A 22,944-nucleotide genomic window follows, 5' to 3' on the forward strand; every position below is an offset into this window, starting at 1 on the left:
ATGATACCGTCTCTGGACACAACTAAAAGCTTGAGTTGCGTTACAGCCACTGTGCCAAAGCAAACGCATTTGCTCAACGATGACAGATGGGACCTGACCAAATCCCCGTGAAAGGCAGGGGGAACATGACTCAACTGAATGTTGCGAGACTGGCACAAATTTCATGGGAAATGGCCCTCATAAGAATTAAGCATGAGGAACAGCTTAACCTGTGAAACTTTACTTCCAACCAAAGTCAGTTTGGCACTTCAGACATAGATGTTATCATCCTGGTACATGGAGCTTTAAATTCCCTCCAGTCAAAAAGAGTCAAAGGGAATGCTAAGTGTAATCCAGTGATGTCACACACACACTGATTTATTAGCTCATTAAGGAGGGTGTGCATCACTCTGAGGGCCTTTAAAACAATGTTTATAGGGAAGTTCAAATATAGCTCAAAGAGAAAAATACCAGATCGTGAGCAGGAACATATACGTGAGTCCTGTCTACATTCATTTGTCATAAGTATAAATTATTTATAGATCTGTTTGTTGGTCAGCTGATAGCTTAATTCTACAATCCCACAGCTCTACATTGCTAGCAACTAAGCTATTGGGTAATGAATCACCAGCGCAGCAATCATCTGATTTGATTAGTGATGGTTTGATTTTTTTTGTTTTAAACTTCGCTTAAACAAAGTCGTAGAACATCTTAGGCATAGATTTAGTAAAGGGGCAAATCCTTTACCTATGGAGAACACATAACACAAACGCATGCTCACTAAAGTGAACTTCCTGATATGTTTACTTGGTACCTTTTGAGCATGGGGAACATTTTTGCACCAGGGCACAATCAGCAAACACTGTTGTACACCATCGCCATCTATTGGCAGGACTTTATGAGTTTATCTGCGTCTTCGGTATATAGAATTTTGTCGAATCGCAGTGAATGGTAAATTTAAGTTGTCTGACTAAAGGGTTTTGGAACCTGATAAGTTTGCTTCAAGTCATAGGGAAATCATATTTAAATGTCAATTCATTCTGGCATAAACATGTATATAAATGGTAATATCATATTGTGCCAAAATTTAGAAAATTTCTATTTTAAAAACAACACTGTCTTAATATCTGTGTTAGCAGTAGCTGATATGTTGGGTTGTGGTGATGCAGTGGGTTGAACATATATAGTGGTTTGGATGGTCAATGTGTGCATTAAGTCCCTAACCGTGACCCATAAGCCTTTATGTTTAGATGTGTTCCTGATCCAGAACAGCTGATTTGAACGATTGCATAACACCATGAGCATTGCAACAACTGCAAACTAAGTGTGTTTCAGGTAAAATATGAAGGATGGGGGATGAGAAGCAGGTTAGGGCCTGCGGTTCATTAAGTATGTCGAAGGTTGAAATCAACATTCTTTCACTTTCTACACAATGTTTGGATTGCAGACTTTCCAGGAAGCTTTCCAGAGTTCTCTGTCCTCTGTGTTGATTTTAATGTTTATAGAATATAAACTTTAAATATGAATTAAAAAAAAAGTTTTACTGTAGGACTGAAAGCAGGAAATCTGTAAAAAAATAAATAAATAAAAAGAGGAAGGAAGATGAGAAACAAAGAACAGAGGATGAAGATAAGTAAGAAAAGAATAAATTACACAAGTAAGGAGATACAATACAAGGACCCAAGCACAGAAATACAAAAAAGAAGAAAAAATGGAAAGATACAGAGCAGAAAGGGCAAAGAAAAGGAAAGAAGAAACGACACAAGAAAATAATTTATTTGGTTAACAAAGGTGAAAAAGAAGAAGAAGTGTTAAAAAAAAAGATTAAAAAAAAATCTAGGAAAACTGAAGGACGAAGTGACTTGTAAAAGAACAAAAGGAAAAAAAGAACAACAGGTGGGAATTGTGGAAGGACACTAGGATGAAAGGACAATAGGAAGGCAGAGGTAGGGGCACCAGGAAGAGAGGATAGAAGCTGTGCTTCTAATTAAGATGGAAGAAAGGACAAAAATATTAAGGAACCCCGGCTTCTGCTGCACTAGAAGCAGGTTAAAGTAATACCGCCTCCTTCACATAGTCTAAAACTCATGGCAAGGATATTTAGAAAACATTAAACACTCCAAACCCTTATTGCAGTTGCATATGCTGACACAAAACATGCAGATAGATCCTGCTTTACAACCTTTAATCAGCAGGTAGCAATGAACCCAATGGTAAGGAATTCATAAATGCATCACTTTTTGGTTAAAGGGTTAGTGGAGGATGTTCTTTATCCGGGTGGATCATCAAAATAAGTGGTCCTCGTAATCGTCAATCCGTTCCAAAGTTCCAAAAACTCATTTCAGGGAGATGCTTGGGGTCTCACTGTGGTTCTTTGAAAATGGCCGAGGGTCATTAGAGAAAAAGTGTCTATGAAGTGATTGAGAAGAAGACAGAAACAAGACCAGACTGTTTTTGGGAGATTCTTTCACGTGATGGCGTACACTAAAAGCACAGGTCGGGCTTCCCACTGATGCAGCGGTTGCAAAGTTTCTACTCAACAGGTAAAGGTGGGCAAGCTATTTGGAGAAATACCTTTTACATCACTGCTAGTAAAGTTATATAGCTCTATATTGTAAATTTCCAGGGAAGATAAGTTTATTTATTCTTCAATTTGCATCGTTAGTAGTTATAGGGTGGCCACAGATCCTTATTTACCCTGCAAACATGTCCACATTTCCACTGCAGCAAACACACAAATACAAGCATGTCATGATTTTTTTAATGTACCAGTAGTCTTATTAGGGGGGAAACTTTTTGTATAAAAATAAGGGTGATATGAGATCCATCCGAGCGACCGCCTTATTGTGCCCCACACACCCTTGAGGTGAAATGGGCACATGCATGCATGCTCTCACACACGTTTAATAGCCGATCCCTCATGGGAGCGGATACAGGGTTGTGCATGTGCAATTTTATTTAAAGTGGAGAGGGCGGCTCTTTTCAATGTTCGCGAAAATCCTCCACTATACCTTTAAATTCAAGACTCTGTACAACCTGCAGGCCTATTTGTTATTTTTTAATCTATTGCTGATGTTTTTGGTATTACCAGTTTGAATATGCGAGTGTGTAGAAAGAATACTGGAACCTCCTTAAACCAGAATGAAGGTCCGACCCTAAATACACATCTAAGGGAAAAATAAAACCTTTTCTGTTGGCGCACACGGACAATAGTCAAATGGACAAAATGTGGACATAACGAAGATAATCTGGGAAAGCCATGAGGCGACATTTACTTCGCTGTGGGACTCACGGGCACACAAAGGATTCTTTGTACAAACTGCTAACTTGATTTGTGACTCCAGACCTTGTGAGATGATGTCAACAAAACTCAAAAATAACGCTTTGCCTTATCAAGGATCTATTATAGCACATGTGGGGACTTGTGCATGTGCGTGTGTGTGTGTGTGTGTGTGCGTGTGTGTGCGTGTGTGTTTCGAAGTGACAGGAACAAGTGAGTGGCCGTCTAAAACAAGTTTTGTTGTTCAGGTTGGGCATCCTGAAAACATCTGTGACGGATGGAACATTCCTGAAACAGGAGGCTAAACAAGAGGGAAGGAAAGGCAAGACTGCGACACACACACACACACACACAAACACACACACACACACACACACACTTAACACTTACAGCCAGGGTAAGAGCGTGTGAAGCGGAAATGAGTCTGTCCTGCCGAATCCGGCTGACGGATTCAGGAGGCGCAGGGAGATCCGACTTGAAGACGTTCCCATTCGGCTTGTTGGCTCTATGGCGGAAGTCTGTGCTCTATCTGTAGCATCCTGGTGACACGGCTCACCTTCAACCCCGGCAAAACACAGTCTGTGTTTGTGTGCATGATTGATAGTAACGACTCTGGAGCAGTAAGCACACTCACAGGGTCAGATAACCCAGGGTGAGCTGTTGTGTAAGGGAAGAAACGCCGGTACACAGCCAAAGTCAACACACACTAGTCTGTCCTGAGGATAGCAGACCACTCAGCTGATTTCTAATAACTCACAGACATGCAGTATCTGGATACACACACTGCCATGTGAGTGATGATAAAATTTGACTAAAAGGGACATAAGTGTTTAATATATGCCACCTTTTTAATATTCTAATTTACTGAATGTGGTGATGACAGTAAATGACGTGGTGAAGGTGTACTTGCATGGCGGTCGGAGGTCTGTATCGGGCTGAGAACAGGGGATCCTGCTGGGCTGCAGAGCTCGGGGAAAGGGTTGGGGATGGCCGGCAGGGAGGCTGGACGCAGCTGGTGCTCTTCCTGCAGACACCTGCAGAGGGAGACAAACTCATTTCTGTTGCTGCCTGAGAGTATACCAGTAAATGAGCTGAGAGAAATCTAATCTACAAAACACAAGTCTGATGTAATCTAAAAAAAAAAAAAAAACCATCACAGCCTGAACACTGAATGTTCTGAAGGTTTGGCTTAGCCATTAATAACACATTAAAAGGTCATTTCAGATATAAAGTGCCTTGCAAAAGTCCCAAAAATCAAACATCTGTGTATTTAATGGGATTATATTTGATAGAGCCAAAAATAACAGTGCATGGTTAAAAGAGGGAAGGAAATGATACATGAGTTTCAAGCCTTCTGAAAAAAGAAAAAAAGACAGAGAAATATGGATTTAGTCTTTTGTGAAATCTTTGCTAAATCCATATCCCCTTTGCAAATCCATACTTAGCATAATGCTTAAATAAAAACGTCAAAAAGTCAAGGGTAGCTAACAGAATTAATTTGTTTGTAGTTTAATATTAGCCTGAATGCACTTGTTTGGTGAAGGATGGTTGTTACAGGTCATTAAGGCGTCCAGTAACATGCTATGGTATTAAAAGTGGCAAAAATGAAGGATAAATAAGTAAATTTTATCCTGAAATGAGTGCTTTCCTTGTTTTGAGCAGGTGGGAAAACTTTCCAGTGAAATGTAAGGCTTTACATTGATGTTCAATGAAAAACATCTTTATTGTCTTATTTCAAGAGCATATTTTTATTTTTTTAAGACATTTTTTTGAAGACATTTTTACTTATTTTCAGACCTTTTTGCACTAAAAAAAACACACACACACCAAATATCTGAATATCGTGTTTACTTAGTACTTTTTGGACCTAAAATAATCTTTGCACCTGGTGCAATCAGCAGACATAAACATTATTGTACGATGTCGCCTCCTGCTGGTGGAACTTACTCATGCAACCATCTGCTTTGCAGCTTCCAGGCTTTGAGCTCCAGCTTCAATGTACACACTTCATGCCAAATTTGATCCCTGCTTCTAATGTTCTTTGTGCTTGTACACAGTTGATCTTAGACTATGTTTTTTCCCCAACCTTCACTGGGGAAATTACTTTTGTTTACTCATGCCATGTAGGCGCAATATTGTACCTCAGGTCATATATTCTTTCTGTGGGAAACACAGAAAAAGCTCAAGTTTACCAGCAAATAAACAAAATATAAAACACACAATATGTAATAAACCAACAGGGAGCTGTAATTTAATTAGAAAGCCTTTGTACAAAACCCGAGTGAGTTAATGGCCTAGGCATTCTTGAAATAATGTGGCAGGGGGCCTTTAAAAGTACAAACAGCATCCCGAAGATCAAGAAAAGCAGGCAGACCCTGTGTAGTCCAGAAATTATATACTTTTGTTAGCAAAAAGAAGTCCTCCTTACATTTTGCCACAGGCCATAAAGAGACAGGTGGCTGTTGTTCAGTAAGTAAACTGAACCGTTTATAATATATCCAGGAAATGCAAAACAGAAGAAGGTCTGGCCATCAAAATGTTTTGAATTCAGTAGATCATTAAACCTCCTTACCAGAGGTCTAGGTTTCTCATTCCCAATGCTAGGATTGGGATTAGCCCGCAGAGGAGGAGATAAACCACACATATCAAAAAAGGTTTATATTATAAAGTCCGTCAACCTTTAGGTTTAAGTTTCCCCAAAACTTGTAGTCTTTAGGTTTGAGAGAACTTTATTAGCAAATAATGTAAAAGCTCCACATTGTTTAAACATCTCTGCAAACGACAATTAGGAGTATTTCTGTAAAAACATTTAACTTGGAATACTAATTAAAACTTTTTGCCTTAAATTTGATATAAAAGAATTTAAAGAAGCAAGATTTTAAAAATGTGTCCGAATTAAACAACTGTCTGTGTGGAGTTCCGTTATGCATTGCACAAACGCCGGCATTACATTTCGGCTTGTCTGATGAATTCGCTCCAATGGATAAAAAAACAGATTTAATTCACATTTTCTTTTTTCAACATTCTCTCCAAATTTGCACGAGAGTTGAATGGAAACATGTTCAGTGTTGACCATTTCTCCGCTCTTAGTTATGCACCTCTTTTTGTTTTTCTTTCAGGTAAATTGACAATAAAATCACAGATTGTGGCTTTACAAGGCAACATTTTAAAACATTTAAGTGGTATAAATTAAAAGACGACGATAAAATTATGTTTTACGTTTTTTTTTTATGTGGTGTCAGAAATATCTAAAAGCAGTAAATTTGCAAGGATGAAAAGTGAAAGACAATGGCTACGTTCACACTGCAGGCCTTGATCCTCAATTCCGATTTTTTTGTGAAATCCGATTTTTTTTCGCATTGCCGTTCATATTTCCAAATATATGCGACTTGTATGTGATCTCCTGTGTGAACTGCAGTCAGACAAGGCAAGTATCCCGCATGCGCAGTAGAGGACGCAATGACATCACAGGCCAGCATGCTCTTTTTTTCACGTAGTAAACATGGATGGTAGTGCCGGGGCACATCTAACGGTTTTTCCAACCATAAAAAACTCAATCTTTTCAATATGTTTAAACATAAATACTAATCTCTGCATCATCATCTGCCATGGTTATTTTTCTTGCCGCTTCTGCGTAGCAAGACGCAGAATAGTGACCTCTGTCCGGTATTAATGACCTTCAGGTCAGATGAATGCGACCTGGCCGTTCAGACAAAGGTCGCATTTGAAAAGATCAGATTTGTATCGCATTCAGGACCACATAGCCAAGTGGCCTGGGTCGGATTGGAAAAAATCGGATCTGTGTTGTTCAGAATGCAATGAAAAGATCAGATCCAGTCGCATATGGGCAAAAAAATTGGATTTTGGCCACTTCAGGCTGCAGTGTGAAAGTAGCCAATAGGGTTCTCAGTAATAATGCTGGAAACACAAAGCAGTCAGTTGTCCTTATGTTGAATCCAGTTAAATCCATACAGATACCAGAGGCTTGGTGTGTTTACCTGACAGCCTGGATGTGCATGGGCTGAGAGTGCTTCATTTGCTCCCTGGACGGAGGAGAAGGGTGCAGGGACGGGGGGTGGCGACGGTGGATCTGACTGTGTCCCACATGAGCAGACAGGTGATGATGCTGGTGGTGCGAGGCGTGCACGTGACCATTGTTTAAGAGAAGTGCCGTCTCTCCCTGGGTGGACTGCAGACTCTCCACCGAGGAGTTCATGTCATTCACCAGCTGCTCCAGGTCCACGTCGTCATCGGTGGAGGCAGCTGGAATGTAGAAGGTGAAGAGATGAAGAGGTGAGACATAAAAATAGTGCTCCTTAACTCTATGGGTTGCTTTCTAAGTGAACAGACCACACAAATCCATTACCTACCCCAATGAAAAGATATATATTCAACAAAATGATTGAACATCTTTATCTGAAGCAAATATTTTTCCAGGGAACTCAAGATAAGCCTGATGTTGCACATAGGGCAACAGTCTGCAGGTAGAGAAAAGGGGCGAGCTGCACTACAGATGCAAGCATACCTAACTACCATCTGACACCTTAAGTGCTCAACCAAAACCATGCAGCTTGGTGGGCTGGGTCATCTTCCTGATACTGGCAGCGAGCTACAGGCTCCAGTGGCAGAGATGTAGATCAGCGGATCCAACAGATTATTGTGTTATTGAGAATTACACTTCCAACAGATCCTCCATTCCCTGTTTGCTGGATTAAAATCAGCTTTGAATAATTTCCAGATTGAATGATTGACATCACCTGCCAATCAACCGTGGAGGCTCATCAACAACTGAAATCAAAAGAATTTGAAATGATCCTGAAATGAAACATCTCTCCCTCTGCAGGAGTACACGTCAGGGTTTGTTTAAAAGGGATCTTGTAAAAACCTAATTTAGACAATAGGGAATTAACCAAAAATATTAAGAGGGAGGAAAAAAGTGAATTATATTCCCCACACTGAAAAGGAGTCTGAAAAGATGCACAAAGCCACTAACCTCCTAAACAGCTGAACACAACAGCTAACCTTTTTTGTCATAATTACAGCATTTGCTTACGTTCTTCTTGGGAAAAAAGCTTGTTTTGCCGTATTAATTACAAACACTTGAAAATAAATTGTTTCCAAGGCAATACAATAGTATGGGTTTTAAATATTGATGCCTTATATGTACTGATTCACTAACCTGCTTTTATAACTTTATAAAGCGTCATGACTTTACTCACAACCAACATGACTAATCCGTCATGATTAGTCTGATCATAGGAATTGTCTAAGCAATGCTTATGTGATTATATCCCTATAATATCCCTATATGTGCTTTAATCGCTAGAGGAGCCAAAACAGGTTGGGAGAAATTATTTAATCACAATTTAAAACATGCAGCTAAATAAATCTTGTTTTTTCCTCACCTTTTTATATTATGAAACAGTAATTCTCATTGGTATTATTCGGAAGTTTTAGTGCAGCGTTAAAAAGTTTATAAAAAACTGTATGAAATTGCTGCTGAACACTACCGGTAAACTAAAGCCAAATGCCATTTAGCCATAGTGGTTCTAGTCCCAAAGCGGTGCTGGTGCACAGAGTCAGCTCTTAGCTGGTTCTGTTAAACAACAGGGTCATTATCTTTGCCTCATCTAGATCTTGATCCTTCCCCCGTTTTATTCTATAATTGTGTATAAAATATCAGTACAGTGACAATTTAACAACAGTGATAATGCCATGTAACTCAATACACACACAAAAAAACACAATATAAAAACCACCATTACAGGAGTCCCAATACAACCCGTTTCATTTCTGACAATATACCAATATTGCAGATTTGAGAATTTACCAATAAAGATATGTTAGCAAAGGCTTGATTAAGTGATATTAAAACCGAGGACAATATCAGACAATAGGTATGAGAACAACTGACCCATTAATATTAATCGATGCGTTATAGAAATTTTCTACAGGAGTAGAGGCGTTCCATCAGCATGCAATGTCAGAGATTTAAGATGCAGGCCAATATTATCCCAAACAAATTTTTTGGCTTATATCAGACTGATATCCGATATTTATATCGGATCCGGACAGCCCAAATCTTCACCTTCATCTATTACTGCTGCTCTAAGACAAACAGCGGTGCTCATAAGCGCTTTCAAGTCTTACAGTTTTTCTGTTTGCATTTTGAAAAATGGCAAACTAAGCAAAATGTAAATGTTTTAAAGGTGGTGTTTACAACACTCTGATTGACTGCTGCTCACTATAGACCAGACCAAACAACATGAAAGCTGTTCGATCCTCTGGAGGGGATTGCAGCAATGGCGGTTCTACACCAAATGTTCCAGGGGGGCACCGTGTTTTCATCGGGGCACAGAAAAGCATGAAGCAAAAAAACAAGGATTCAAATATATTAAGAGAGCTGGATGAAGTAAAATCCCAATTCAATTAAGTTTAATTAAAATTAATAATCATTTATTAAAAAAATAAAATGTCTTCCAACTGAATATTTATTTTGACATAAAATTTGTTCATTTGGATTATTGTTAAAATAAAATAAAAAAAAACCTTAGCAAAGCCACAAAGCAACTCAAAAAATTGTAGCTATATAACTGTCTAAAAGATCAAATAAAGATATTATTTGGAATATTAGGTCAATATACATTCATAATTCAAATTCCTGCAGTAAAATTAAGGAATTTTACATATTTTATAACTTAATTTAAGTTTTCTATAAAATCAGAATTAGAACTCAAGAAAAACTGATAAATTCAGCTGTAAAAGTATTTTTTTTTTATTATTTGTTATGAAAAAAACAATTAGCAGATAAAAACTAGGATCTTACCTGAGTACCACTAAAGCTATCATCTTATTGTTTTTTTTATATAATTTGTAAAAAAAAAATGAAATAGATCTAAAGGACCCATCAGTAACCATATCTGTTCCAGCGCATATATCATTAGAATTTCTTTTAGTATTATGTCTTTGGTAAAGGGGCCAGAACATGATCTACAGGGGCACTGGCCCCCGTTGGCCCCTGTCTAGAACTGCCCATGGATTGCAGTGTTTTTAGCAATAGAGTAAGGGCTTGTTGCATGGAAACTCAAACAGCAGGTGCTTATTAAGCTCCTGCACTGGTGAAGGACTCAAACTGGTTTGGTGGATAAGGCATCCCAGTGTCTAAAAAGCTTGTGCAAATCCAGTTGTATTGACCAAAGGCCAGGGCCAGTTTCTGGTATCAAGGTATACTGAGGCTTATCGAGTTTCTGTTTTGAAACCACTTCAATGTTTCATCAACCCTCTTCTACAGTTTAAAGTCCTTCAAACAAAAGCCAGAGGAAGAGCAGGACTGACTGAAGTTTTCTCCAGCTGTACGGAGCATAGAGTAACAAAGCACTAACTCTTTCCAAATTATGTTTATACATGCAGGCAAAGAGCCACGTAAAAGAGGGCTACTACAGTTTCCCCATACAAACAAATAGACTAGGTGTTGATAATATTTCCACTCATGAAAAAGTTTTGCAGTACCACCCATCATTCCTTTTTAGGGTAATACCATTTTTAAAACAACTAACGGGTCAATTTGTTAGCAGATTATGCCTGACTCATTAACAAGCTCAGATTAGGACAAGCTGTGTTACTCTACAAAGAGCAGAAATACACAAAAAGGGATCATTTAATCAGTACAATATGTACCTGAAAACCTGTAATCAATTTAATTAATGTAGCAAAGTTGAGGTCAGTAATTACAGTCATATTATTATAGCTGCAATAATATATCAGTCTGATAAAATATAGTCATTTTCCTGCTATGAATAAAAGCAAACAGATCATATCAAACTTTTATTGGTTTCAGTTTCTCTTGATACTTCAACATGGAGAAGCCTTACTTATTTTATGTTTTGATATTTCAAGTCTCATAAAATAGTTGCATTTTCCAGGGACTTGAAATGCCTAAAAAGTTTGAAGAATACATTTTATTGGCTAGAAGCCAGTTATATATAAAAACAAAGAGTATCTATGGAAAAGTGGTGTCTTCAACCAGAAGACACAGTGTTAACCACACGAACATGACTGCTTAGTTTCTAATCCAAGCAGTCGTCTAATGATTTGAAAATTTAACAGTGAACCAATCCTGGTGTTAGAGTTTGCAGTTCATTTTATTTTTTCTCAAACAATCTGTAATCTCCTCTTGTCACCAAAACTTCAGGTTTCAAAATAAAAAAAAAAAATAAAGACTAGACACCTGGTTCACATGACAAAATAATCATGCAGATTATTTGCCTGATCTTACCCAAAACACCCTGATTATGGTGATGGTTCCTAAAGCCCCTGCTACGCCTTGATGATTTAGCCAGCATAGGCCTGACATACGATATATCTGACAAAAACGCTGGCATACGTTGGATAAGTTCTTGGTCAGTTTTGTTTAAGTTATAAGCACGGTGAAGTACGCTGGCACTCATCGACATATGGCAAGTACGTCGGAAAATTTTGAGAATGCTCAAAATTTCCCCATGTATGCCAGCATATGCTCAGACATGGGGCATAAATTACAGGTAAGTTATCTGATTGTTTACCTCTGTTAAGTGTAAATTACTAATAACTCGTCGCGTCTAGCTTATCAAAAACCTATGAGTAACGTGTGCATAACTGATGCACAACTTATCAAGAACTTATCTCCAATGCATAGCATCGTATTTGACGTGTTCCACTAAACGTGTTTCTAACTTACAGCTACTGGATAATGGCGTATTGGGAGCGTTTTGGTATAAAAGGGGCTTCAGAGGAGGAAACCGTCTATGCTCCTCCAGACTTCATTCCCATCATAGGGTGAGCGTGAAGGTGAGTGTGATGGATCCTCCCTCGACAGCCATGACCAACAAACTTCCTAGCAGACATGATGCTGAATCTGCTGTGACTGCAAACCTTTTTTTCTTTCTTTCTTTCTTTTAATTTTCTTTTTCTTTTGGTGGGCAGTAAAACAGCGGCTAGGTTAATACAGTCATCAAAGTAATCTTTTATGCAGGCCGGGTGCATCCAGGTGCATTTCTGTAAGGCTCTAATTGGACATACGCTCTAGAATCGTTATAAATACTCTATGTATACGTCCAAAAATGAAAAAATAGTTCAGCGTATGCCAGCGTTTTAGGAGATTTTGGGACATCAGGGATACGTTGGCTAAATCTTCAATGTGCGACGATTTAGCCACAGAGTAACAGAGCACTTTGTTCTCAATCTGCAGGTTTACTAGTGGTTCCTAGAATTTCTAAAAGTAAAATGAGAGGAAGATCTTTTAGTTATCAGGCTCCTCTCCTGTGGAACCAACTACCAGTTTTAGTCCGTGAGGCAGACACCCTGTCTACTCTTAAGGGTAGGCTTAAAACTTTCCTTTTTGAAAAAGCTTCTAGTTAAAAACAGTGATGATTACTTAGGCTCTACCTTTCTTATACATCATCAATGTGGTTGGGTTTTCCTGAGCTATTTTCTGTATTTGTGCTGCTATACCTTTGGGCTGCTGGATCACATAGGGACCAATTTTCATCATTCTGTTTCATAACATCTCTATTCTCCCAATCTACAGTATTTGTCAAGTTCCACACATAATTTGATCACTCAGCCTTTTCTCATGATAGTAGTTTCATGTGGTCTGTTTCTATTTGACTGCAACTCCACACTGGATTGAAACATCAGCTGTGCTGCTGCCATCTACATCTCTGTTTATAGATATCTGAGCTTGGCCTGTTTCTAGAGTTAGCAGAATTGGAACAGAGCTCGTCTACCTGGCTGTATCTTTCCCAGACGGAGCCACCTGTGGAGCTAGTTAACAATGTTGTCTCTCCTCTGCTTCTTTTTGCTTCTCTGCTTCGGTCTCCTGAACCCCAGTTGGCCTAGGTAAATGCCTGCCCACACTGGGCCTGGTTCCGCTGGAGGATTTTATCCGGTAAAAAGGAAGTTTCAATTCCAACGGCCCCAAAAGCAAGCTTGGGTGTGAGGAATTGATGAAGAGTCAACAAAAAAATGCAAGCAAAGGTCTTTGCAACAGGCTCATCCAGGAGAAGCATGACTTGCAATCTGGATGCAATCAACTGGTTTTCAGTATTGTCTGTTTAAAGTACATTGAGATCACATGTGTGGTGAATTTGCACTATATAAATAAATTTTATTTAAATTTAATTGAACCAGGCAGGCTGTAAAGACAGAAAAAAAAAAACAAGATCAATGTGATTTTAGAAAAGAAATTTTAACCTTACAATATACAATTATTAGAAGTGTAAGTGCAGGAAGGAAAACAGTTAACTCCATTTGAAACAAAGCAGTTATAACAGAGTAAACCCTTTTAAAAGTCCACATTTCGGTGTGTTCCTGCATGTGCATGTGTCTAAAGCCCTTTGGCCCTCAGTGAGTCCCACCCCAACACCGCTCAGAGGATTCCAAACATTCCAGGAGGAAGAAATAACTGTGCTTTGGAAGCGTTAAACAGTTTGTTCCCTTCACATGTTGACTTAAATGACCAGGATCAGGAGAACAGCAGAACGCCACACACACATGCACACTCCGGAACAAGGATGGGACACCACGTGCACGGTGCTGCGTACACGAACCCGTGCTTTGGATTATGCAAGTTTTTAAAAGAAAACATTGTGCACACATGGTGAACAGAGAGAGAGAGAGAGCAGAAGAGACGCTGCTGTTCCAAAAAAAACAGGAGGAGTCGCTTATGTTTGGATCACAAAGAAGCACAGCCTGACAGTCCTGCACACAGAAAAAAGCCCAGTCTGGGACACAGGGTCAACTGATGATCAGGTTCATGAGTGGGACATGGGATGGGCGTGTGAGCAGGCAAGAGGAGACAGGCACTAAACCTCGGATAGAAACCAAGAGTAACTGAGGACAGACAGACATGCTACTTATAGGAAGTTTTACAGAAAAAATACAAACTGTTGCAACTTAACCGTTTTCATATTCTTTAATGTTGAAGTATACAAAGTGGCTTGGTACACATCTATTGTTACCTCCACCAAGGAGGTTATGTTTTTAGGAAAGTGTGTGTTTGTTCGTCTTTTTACAGGATACAGATTAGTATGTGCGGATTTGAATGAAATTTGTATCAGAGGAGTCCCTCATAACAAGGAGCAATCTTGGCGATAATCCAGGAATTGTGAGACAGTGATATTTGGCGGAACAAGCAGTTCCCCACTAAACCAGAGGGTGGCAGCAGTGACTATCAACAGCCCTAGCATCTCACTCAAAAAGTATTTTACTGCAGACAAGAAAACAAGAAAAGGGAACATTGTTGGTCAGCAGCACCAAATGAAAACTTTTTAAGTATATTTAATGGACTTTGTCTTTTTTCCTAACTCGGTGATGATCCAGATTCTGTGTAAGTCTTAGCTATATGAGTGGGAAAAATTCACTGCTTGCAGACGTCTGCGCTCTGAGTGTTTTTCTAGTTACTTTTCAACTTATATCATGTAATATTTACAAGAAAGAAAAAAAGATTTCCTTTCTCAACAGAAAATTTTCATGTTCAGTCCTCAGAGGCATTAACAGAAGCCTAGGTTAGGGAAGTGATGGTCAATCCATTAGGTTAAACTGATGTTAGGCAAAATAAATCCATAGCATTGTTCAGCTGCTCTTAGACTGTTTGTTTTTCTTTCTTTTTTTTTTTTTTATTTAAATTGTAAAATATGCATAAGATGGCTGATCAGCCCAGAGGTCTGGTTTAAATATGGCTGCCATGTGCACAGAATGGAAATGTTTAGGTGGGCAGTCATTAGATGTCACTTTGGCACAAAATCACCTGATGTGCAGAAACTGTGCAAAATTTATATTTTTACCTAACAAAAAGGAATCTCGTCAAATAAAAGTGCTGATATCTTCTCCTGTATATGACAGGGCCTTTGGTCATCCCATTTACAAAGTGCATCAGCGACTGTGTCCGGTGTTGTTCAAAAACCCCTACAATTAAACAAGATGCTTATAGTTGTAGGGAAATCACATTTACATGTCAAATCATTCTGGCTTAAACATGTATATAAATGTATTCTCTATCAGACGGTATTGTTGCAAAATTCAGAAAATTTCAATAAAAAAACTAAAAAATCCTGTCTTAGAATCTGAGTTTTTTTCGTTACCTTATGCAGGCAAGTTAGTTATATTTAAGCTTGTACTACTAAATTCGGCCAATCATATATCAACGGCCATCTGCCCATCAATTTTTTTTTGGTCAGTATCTTGATTTATACGTCGCAGCTAATATACGCAATGGTTGAAATAAGAAATAAGAATGATTTACTTTCTCATTGAGTTCCGTCCCAGTGTTCACAGGGATGGACGTCTGTGTCTTCAGCAGGCGCAGAGCTAACAGAACTTGCAGCGTTACAAGGCAAGGGCTCAAACATGTACGGCTGTCACAAGTCACCAATTTTAGACGCTTCTGAGAAACCGGCCACAATCAAACTTGCTTGCGAACCTTCCGCCACAACAATCCCGCCCTCTTGATAAACAACCAATCACATTCACTTTATTCACTAGTGTAGTGGTGCACCACTCAGGAGAATTCAGAAATGCAACAGTTGGAACGGCCGTTTCCGTACGACTTTAAACAGTAAAGGAAGAAAGCATAATGCCACATGAAACACCTAAATAGGATTGTTTTTTAGCCACACCTGGAATGCATGTTCAACTAAGGACTAACACAGTCATAAAACACTTAAAGTATTCATTGGAATAAATATTACATAGTAAATTCCAAGACTTCAATTACCAAAGGGCAGAAGAAAAACAGCAGCTACCGACTGTAAAATCCAGTGTTGGTAATGAACCTGCAGCAATGAGCCCCGATTAAGGTAATTTTACTCCAAAGAAAATACTGGAAGATCTTTATCAACTGGGGCCTTTCTGTAGCTCCTGTCCCAGATTGCTTCGCTGGATTTTATTATAAAATAAGCATCAGTGTGGACTGCGACTTAGTTGTAGGCATGCTTTAGAAGTAATTTATCTTTGTATTGACAGAAAACAGGAACAAAACCTTAGATAATCGGAATTTTGTGTGCTGAAACAGAGATCCTACACCATGCACAAGGGTTTTAATCTGTCTATTCACTGCAGTAACTGTGCCCTACCATTTAGTCTACAAGAACTTTAAAAAAATGCAGTCTTGTGCTGCTTTAGGAGGATAATGATGGTTTCATTGGCATTCCTCTGCCTCCTCCTGCGGCTAGCCTGGCCCACTCTCCACTGTTGGCTTCGCACAGGGAACCGAGAAGACGTATAGAAATAAAATGCCTTCTCCATCTTGTCCATTAAATTCGACCTGGAATGTGAAGGACTCTCTACAGCCGTCTGGTTAGGATCTGACAGCAAAACATGCCATACAAAACTGGACAGTTCATTTCCCCTGCATCCCAAAATACACTAACCCGTACCCTCAAAAACCAGCAATTATTGATCTCTAACCACCGTCTAGAGGTTTAGCAAGGAAAGTTGGAGCATCATGCTCTAGGGTCTAAAAAAGTTTGATTACAAAACATATGCAGAGATGTTACTATTCCCATTAATGTTATTTCCTTTTTTACTTAACGTATTTAATATACTAACAGGGCACAAACTGTATAGTGTTTGTGCAGCAGGTAGTGCACGTATGCTACACCCCCCCATAAAGCATGCTGTCAGGTTATCAGGAAGACAGATAGGGCTATCATAAATGAAGGGCATGCAACCCGAGCAGAGGGTGATCTAAATATAAACCAAATCCATTAGTGAGGCTGATGTAAAGTGTCTGAGTCCTGCAAAGCCAAAATGCAACTGTATCCTAGTCACTTTGACTCCTGCTTTTTTTCTTGAGATAATTTTATAATGTGCAACAAGTTATCAGCGACTGCTTGTTTTCAATCATTTATTGCTGCTATGTAGGGTAGCAGAGCACTGTCCTTTTTAACATGAAATAATTATTTTATTATCTGTATTTTAGTCTGTGTACACTTATCTTAAGTGTTATTGATTCATAGTTTTACACAAGCTTAGAATTAAGGCTGTAAATAAACAATATTATTATTATGCTAGATGTGTCCAACAAATACAGCTTATGTTGCTGTCTTTTCTTACGCAATTCATTTTAAGTCCAGTTTTATTTTAAGTTTTTTTTTTTTTACTTAGAGATTTCTTGTTTATTCAAAGTATGAAATAAATTTGGAACCAATTTTATTTTTGCTTCAAAGTAAAAATTTTTGAAAATGTTCTACCTAAATGCTTTTATGTGCCCCTGATACACTTAAATATATCCCCATCTTGGGACTAAAGCACATTTCTTCTTCTCATATTACATGTAAAAATAACATGTAAAAGTAAATCTCTTCAGCTGACTACCTACAGGCAGGTTACTGCATAGAACAAACACCATGGAAGTAAAATCATTATAGTCCGGAGAAAGTAAAGAACACATATTGATTAAAGGCAGCGGCTGTCAGTCAGTGTTAAGATGATGCAAGGAGCTTCATTACATCACAGCGTCTAACCAGCGTTTATCAAGTCTTCGTTCTCGCCCATAATGAGCAAATCACAGCAATATTCAACCTACTTTTTAATGTAGAAACGTTGTTATTGAATCAGTCGCTTTGCACCATCAACTCTCCTACAGTATGTGCTCTTGTTGAAGTTGCGCGAAGCATCCAGAAAGCTTTCTCAAGCCAAAATGTCTGAAATAGCGTTGAGTTTCTAGCTTTATAGAGTAGCCCAACAACACCTTGTTATGGCTTAACAACATGCAAATTGAACCGAACGGACAAGTCCACCCCTTAAAGGGCAGATTATACTTCCGCAACCGCACACATCAAATGTCGCTTGGGTCTGGTCGTGAACAAGTTTTGCTGGTATGCTTCTTCGCCATCGGTCTGGAATTTCTAGGGACGCATAGCAGTTTCCAGCCAAAGCGCAAGGTGGAGCCTATTCGAGAACTTGCGAGAACTTTGGCGGATGGTCACGAGTTGTGCTTCAACACCTCCTCGATTACTCTTTCGTCGTAGTTGTCCAATGTAGTTCTAGGCATACCAAGGACCAATCACAGCTGCTTTTTGGTGGCACACTTCCGCTTGAGGTCTGCGCAGGTTTGTGATTGTCGGACGCGTAGTCAGGATTTTTTTGAGGTGCGTGCACAGAGACAGATTTGATGGTTGCAGAGGCTATGCGTCAGAAGCATAAATTGGCCTTAAGGCTGATTTATACTCAGAAACTAGGTCGTCGGCGTGTGTCACGGTGAATGCAAATTTGCCCCCGCCCCTTCCACAGACACTCTGCTGCACCTCTCCTATTGGTCCACATCTACATCCACTCTACACTATGTGATTGATATTTGGTACTGTACTGGCTTGTATTGTTTGTATGACCACCATTGTGGAAAACGACTCGTGAAGTTGGACTAGCTAGCAGAGCAAGGTGCGCGAGAACGCCGGGACCCTTTTTCCACCTGGATCCCTGCTCTTTTTCACCCTCATGTCCCTCCGTTGTTGAGCAAACTTGCCCCCACTTCCTCACCGCCTCGGCCGTATCTAGACCCACAGTTGGTTCCTGATTGTCCCTCTTGCGTTGTGGCGTGGAATAACATAGCACAGATCACACTTCAATATTGGGCATAAATCAAAAATATCTGAAAAGGGAGTCATTAGGGTAGAGTCCTGCAACGGGTCGGGTACCCGCGGGTCCCCGACGGGTCACCCGCTAAAATGCTCTTTTGCGGGTGAAAAATACATAAAGAAAAATAAACGGGTCAGGCGGATATTATTTTAGTGCGGGCGGGTAGTTGGTGATTTTTTTTTTTTATGCGTGTGTGTTGTTATGGACATCAGAAATGTTATATTAATCAGGCACTGGGGTCACCATTGTTGTAGCTTAAAGCCCTGCCGGCAGTGTGGGCTTCCCTCCAAAAAGGCCACAGTCAGTGCATACACGTCTGCTGCAGTGTTAATGGCGCTGTTCTGCAGCGCAGCGTACTATAGCCTATTATTTTATGTGTTAACGGGTCGGGTTGCGGGTTAAATATCAACAGGTCGGGTCGGGTTCGGATTTGAATTGAAGATATCCGTGGTGACGGGTCGGGTTCGGTAGTCATCCTAACGGGGTCGGGCGGGTGCGGGTTAGTAAAACTAGACCCGAGCAGGACTCACCCTACATTAGGGTCATTGTTGGCCTGTCTTACCAGGCTAGATGTTTTGGTCCCCTGCATGGTGATAAGGATTGAGATGAAAACCTGACCTAGCAAGCACAAATCAGTAGAGTAGGCTATCCTTAAAAGAGTAAGATCATTCTGCTAAAAACAAAACACTTTGTGCTAAATAGAAGCAGATAATTTGCCTTACTCAAATTGTCCAAGGGATTATTTTGCCCTGCTTCAAATTACTACAAAATGCGACACTGACTTGTAACCAGACTTACAGGATTATTTTTAGCTTGCACAAAGCTTACAGATCGTTTAACAACACGTGTGGAGAATGATTCTGTGGTAGGAGACTGAAAGAAAGTTATTTTCCATTTAACTAAGGTTAGAGGAAAAGCAGCACTTCAGCAGGTAGTGGTCATTTCACTCTCTCACCATTTGTAATGCTTTTATAGTTTTGTTGTCTGACTTTACAGGAACCCAGTAAGAAATCCGATCTGGTCTTGATGCGGAGTAAATATTAATGACAGCTCGCAGCAGGAAGGGAAGAAAACGATATTATACTCCTAAATACAATTGGAACTAAAAACAGATCTAGAGAAACCAGAGATTGGCTTCAGATAAGTCATCTAGATCTCAAACCTGAAACCAACACAGAAAGATCAAGAATAACATTTCTTATAAGCAATTAAAGATAAAAATATAAATGAAATATTTAACCTTAGAATTTAAAAGAATTCTAACATACTGTTCTGATAACCTGATTCCAGTGAGCAGAGAACCTGCTTTACCTTCCTTTATCTCCTCAGGTGAGGAGATAAAGGAAGCTCTACAGGTCAGACCTTTGCCCTACTTACTAAAAACTTCTCTGTATACTCCGCAGACTGTCCAGGAGACTAAAGACCCCATCCTCTACCCTCCTCCCCCTTTCATGTGTAAATAAAAAAAGGGAACAAAATGCCCAGCTTTGGCCTCAGGTTAGCTAATTTCACAGTGGTTGAAGGGATTTATTATGCAGGCCTCGTTGTGAATGTGTGTACGGTGAGGTGAGCTGGGGGAATTTAAGCCTTTTCAACAACCCATCCATCTGGTGAGCAGAGAAAGAACTGATTGAGGCAGACAGTTTCCTAGATGGTGTAAAAGACAAGCAATTAAAGTGAAAGACTTCTAGGAAAGCAGCGAGCGCTAACCAGGCCTTTAAATTTTTTGGCCTTATGAATATAGCAGTAAAAAGACGAGATGGTGTGTGAAAAATGGATGGAACAGAAGCGGTGGGATACTGGAACAACCTGGCGGAGGAATATTTTGCTTTTAAAAAATATTTATGGCAAGTTGGAAAAAAGACAGAGCTAGAAATATGGCCTTATAATTTGCAAACCAGGAGCTATTTATTGGGTTTCTTTTATGGATCTGCGTCTTTATGAGTCATTCACCCTTTGCTTGGTTTTTAAGAATATGTTTAAGAGCTCCAAAACATCGGAGAAATGGTTTTCATTAACAGGAAGGACTTTTCCCGACTCTTATCAATACGCTATATATACCTCACACTAAAAGCATATGTTGAGAACTTGAATCATTTGTTTTGTATCAGGGCCAATAAGCTTAAACATCACTTATTCTGATAAATCCACCTATGGATATAATTTGGATTAAACCAGTAGTTTTTTTGTGCACTTTGTTTTTCCTCAAATTTTCTTCGAAACACATGGAGTAACACTTCAAAGTGTCATACAGTGTAAAAAAGATCATTAGAATAAGTAGGTGTCATCAGATAACAAAAGTTTTTCTGCTTTCTAATGACTTTTGCATAAATATATATATACAGTACAAATGAGAGTAGCACTGTTTTTAACTAAGCCAGATTTAAAATTAGTTTTGTTAACACAGGTAACAGTTAAATTAGCTTTAACCCAAACGGCTCAGAAATCAACATTTGAGGGAAGTTGTCTTTAATGTTCTATAATCTGTAAATGTTTTTCTTGTCTGAGATGCACTTTTTTCCCCTAGAGTTTATTTTTATGCACTAGTGGTCTTTATTTATATTATTTTTGATAGTAGGCAAACAGGAAATCTCTAACAGATTAGAGAGAGGGAAAAGACATGCAGCAAAATCACAGCGGCAGAACCTAGCGTCCGCATCAGGGACCAAACCTTCCATAGGTCAACTGCTTAACCCGTTCACCACGGCCGAAAACACTAGAGTCAAATAAAGATATTTTTCCACAAAAATGTACATAATGTCTCTTTAAACACATAAATGCTACCTATAAGGCTGAAGTCAGAAAGTCTTTGTCTCTTTTTGTAACGCAACCAAAAATCAGGTCACTTTGCAAACTGGATATTCATTTTTTTGTTTCCTTTTTTAATAATGATCATACTGCAAATGCAACTGTCCAAGCCTAACATTTGTGGATTTGACAAATACTGGATGCAATGTTTGCAAGACAGCACATGCATACTGACCCGAAATAACACGTGGAACAAAACTGGTTGAGCTTCAGTTAGTTTTACAGCACATCTCATGAAACTTGTTGTGGGAACGTTACCATGGTGATGCGGCAAAGCTTGACTGGCTGAGCGCTGAAAGCCGGAAACGATCAGCTCCTCAGGCCTGCGGGAGGAGGTGCGCTCCATCCTTTCCTATAAAAAAAAAAAAGACAAAAATATATTTCATTCAAAAATCAAGATAATAAAACTACGATTAGGCTGCCGGGCATTTTACTGAAGGATAAACCATCATGAGTTCAAACTGTTAAAAAAAAGGAATGTCTTGCTGTTATAGTGCCATCTTAGGGCAGAAAAAACAGAAAATATATCCAGTAGAGTTTCGGTTACATCAACACATCTAATAGTAAAAGAAACAAACACACATCTGGTCACACATCTGGGGAGACAATGTCAAGTTCCTCACACAATGTCTAATTTGAAACAGCCTGGGGGCGAGAAAGCTGTCAGAGAGAAAGAGAGGACAAAAAGCCAAATTTTAAATCTCCGCTTTTCCTGGAAAAAGAAGAACGCGGAAGCGCTGCTTCCAGGAATTGCTCGTGGCCAGGAGTCCTGTTGTGCACGCGTGCACATACACACAAGCTCGCATCTCGTCTCTGTGCTTCGAAAACATCCATAAATGTCATGAGCCAGATTTATGGCTCTGAGAAGGAGCAGCCAAACGCTTTCCAAGGAAGACAGCTTGACTGCTGGGCCTGTGGTCTGACTGCAGCCTTTAGCTCGGACAGAGGAAGAGCAACTCCTCTTAACTGCCACTGAAAACCAGCTGCAGCAACTGAATTTTATACTTCCTCTGCATGTATAGCAGCTTCTTAAAAATGTTGAGAAATATAGTCATTTTAATAGAAAACTGAGCAGTGCAAAGATGCTGATAGAACTGTCCATTCCTTCATCAGCTCCACTCAGAGCCTGGCTCCACCAAGGCACAAGGCAGTAACTGTGTACCCTGAGGGGTTTGAGGAAGAACAGTGTTCTGGGTCTTGTAGAAGTTATCAGTAGCAGCACTGTTAACATGTTGCTAAAAGGCATAGAAAAAAAAAAGGCC

The 22,944-nt window shown here is 39.4% G+C and overlaps 1 protein-coding gene across 3 annotated transcripts in view; it reads right to left on the reverse strand.

The window, feature by feature from the left end:
• LOC107091852 (growth factor receptor-bound protein 10-like) overlaps positions 1 to 22,944 on the reverse strand; it is a 79,055-nt gene that overhangs the window by 45,609 nt on the left and 10,502 nt on the right. For all 3 annotated transcript variants that reach the window (XM_015386023.1, XM_015386020.1, XM_015386022.1), the window contains exons 3-5: positions 21,941 to 22,034; positions 7,258 to 7,522; positions 4,170 to 4,293 (exon numbers count right to left, since the gene is read on the reverse strand). In XM_015386023.1, the coding sequence (XP_015241509.1) occupies positions 4,170 to 4,293; positions 7,258 to 7,522; positions 21,941 to 22,034 (483 nt within the window). The remainder of the gene's footprint in view (positions 1 to 4,169; positions 4,294 to 7,257; positions 7,523 to 21,940; positions 22,035 to 22,944) is intronic.

Source organism: Cyprinodon variegatus, unplaced genomic scaffold (assembly GCF_000732505.1).
Source record: "Cyprinodon variegatus isolate N-32 unplaced genomic scaffold, C_variegatus-1.0 Scaffold354, whole genome shotgun sequence".
NCBI classification, from domain to species: Eukaryota; Metazoa; Chordata; class Actinopteri; order Cyprinodontiformes; family Cyprinodontidae; genus Cyprinodon; species Cyprinodon variegatus.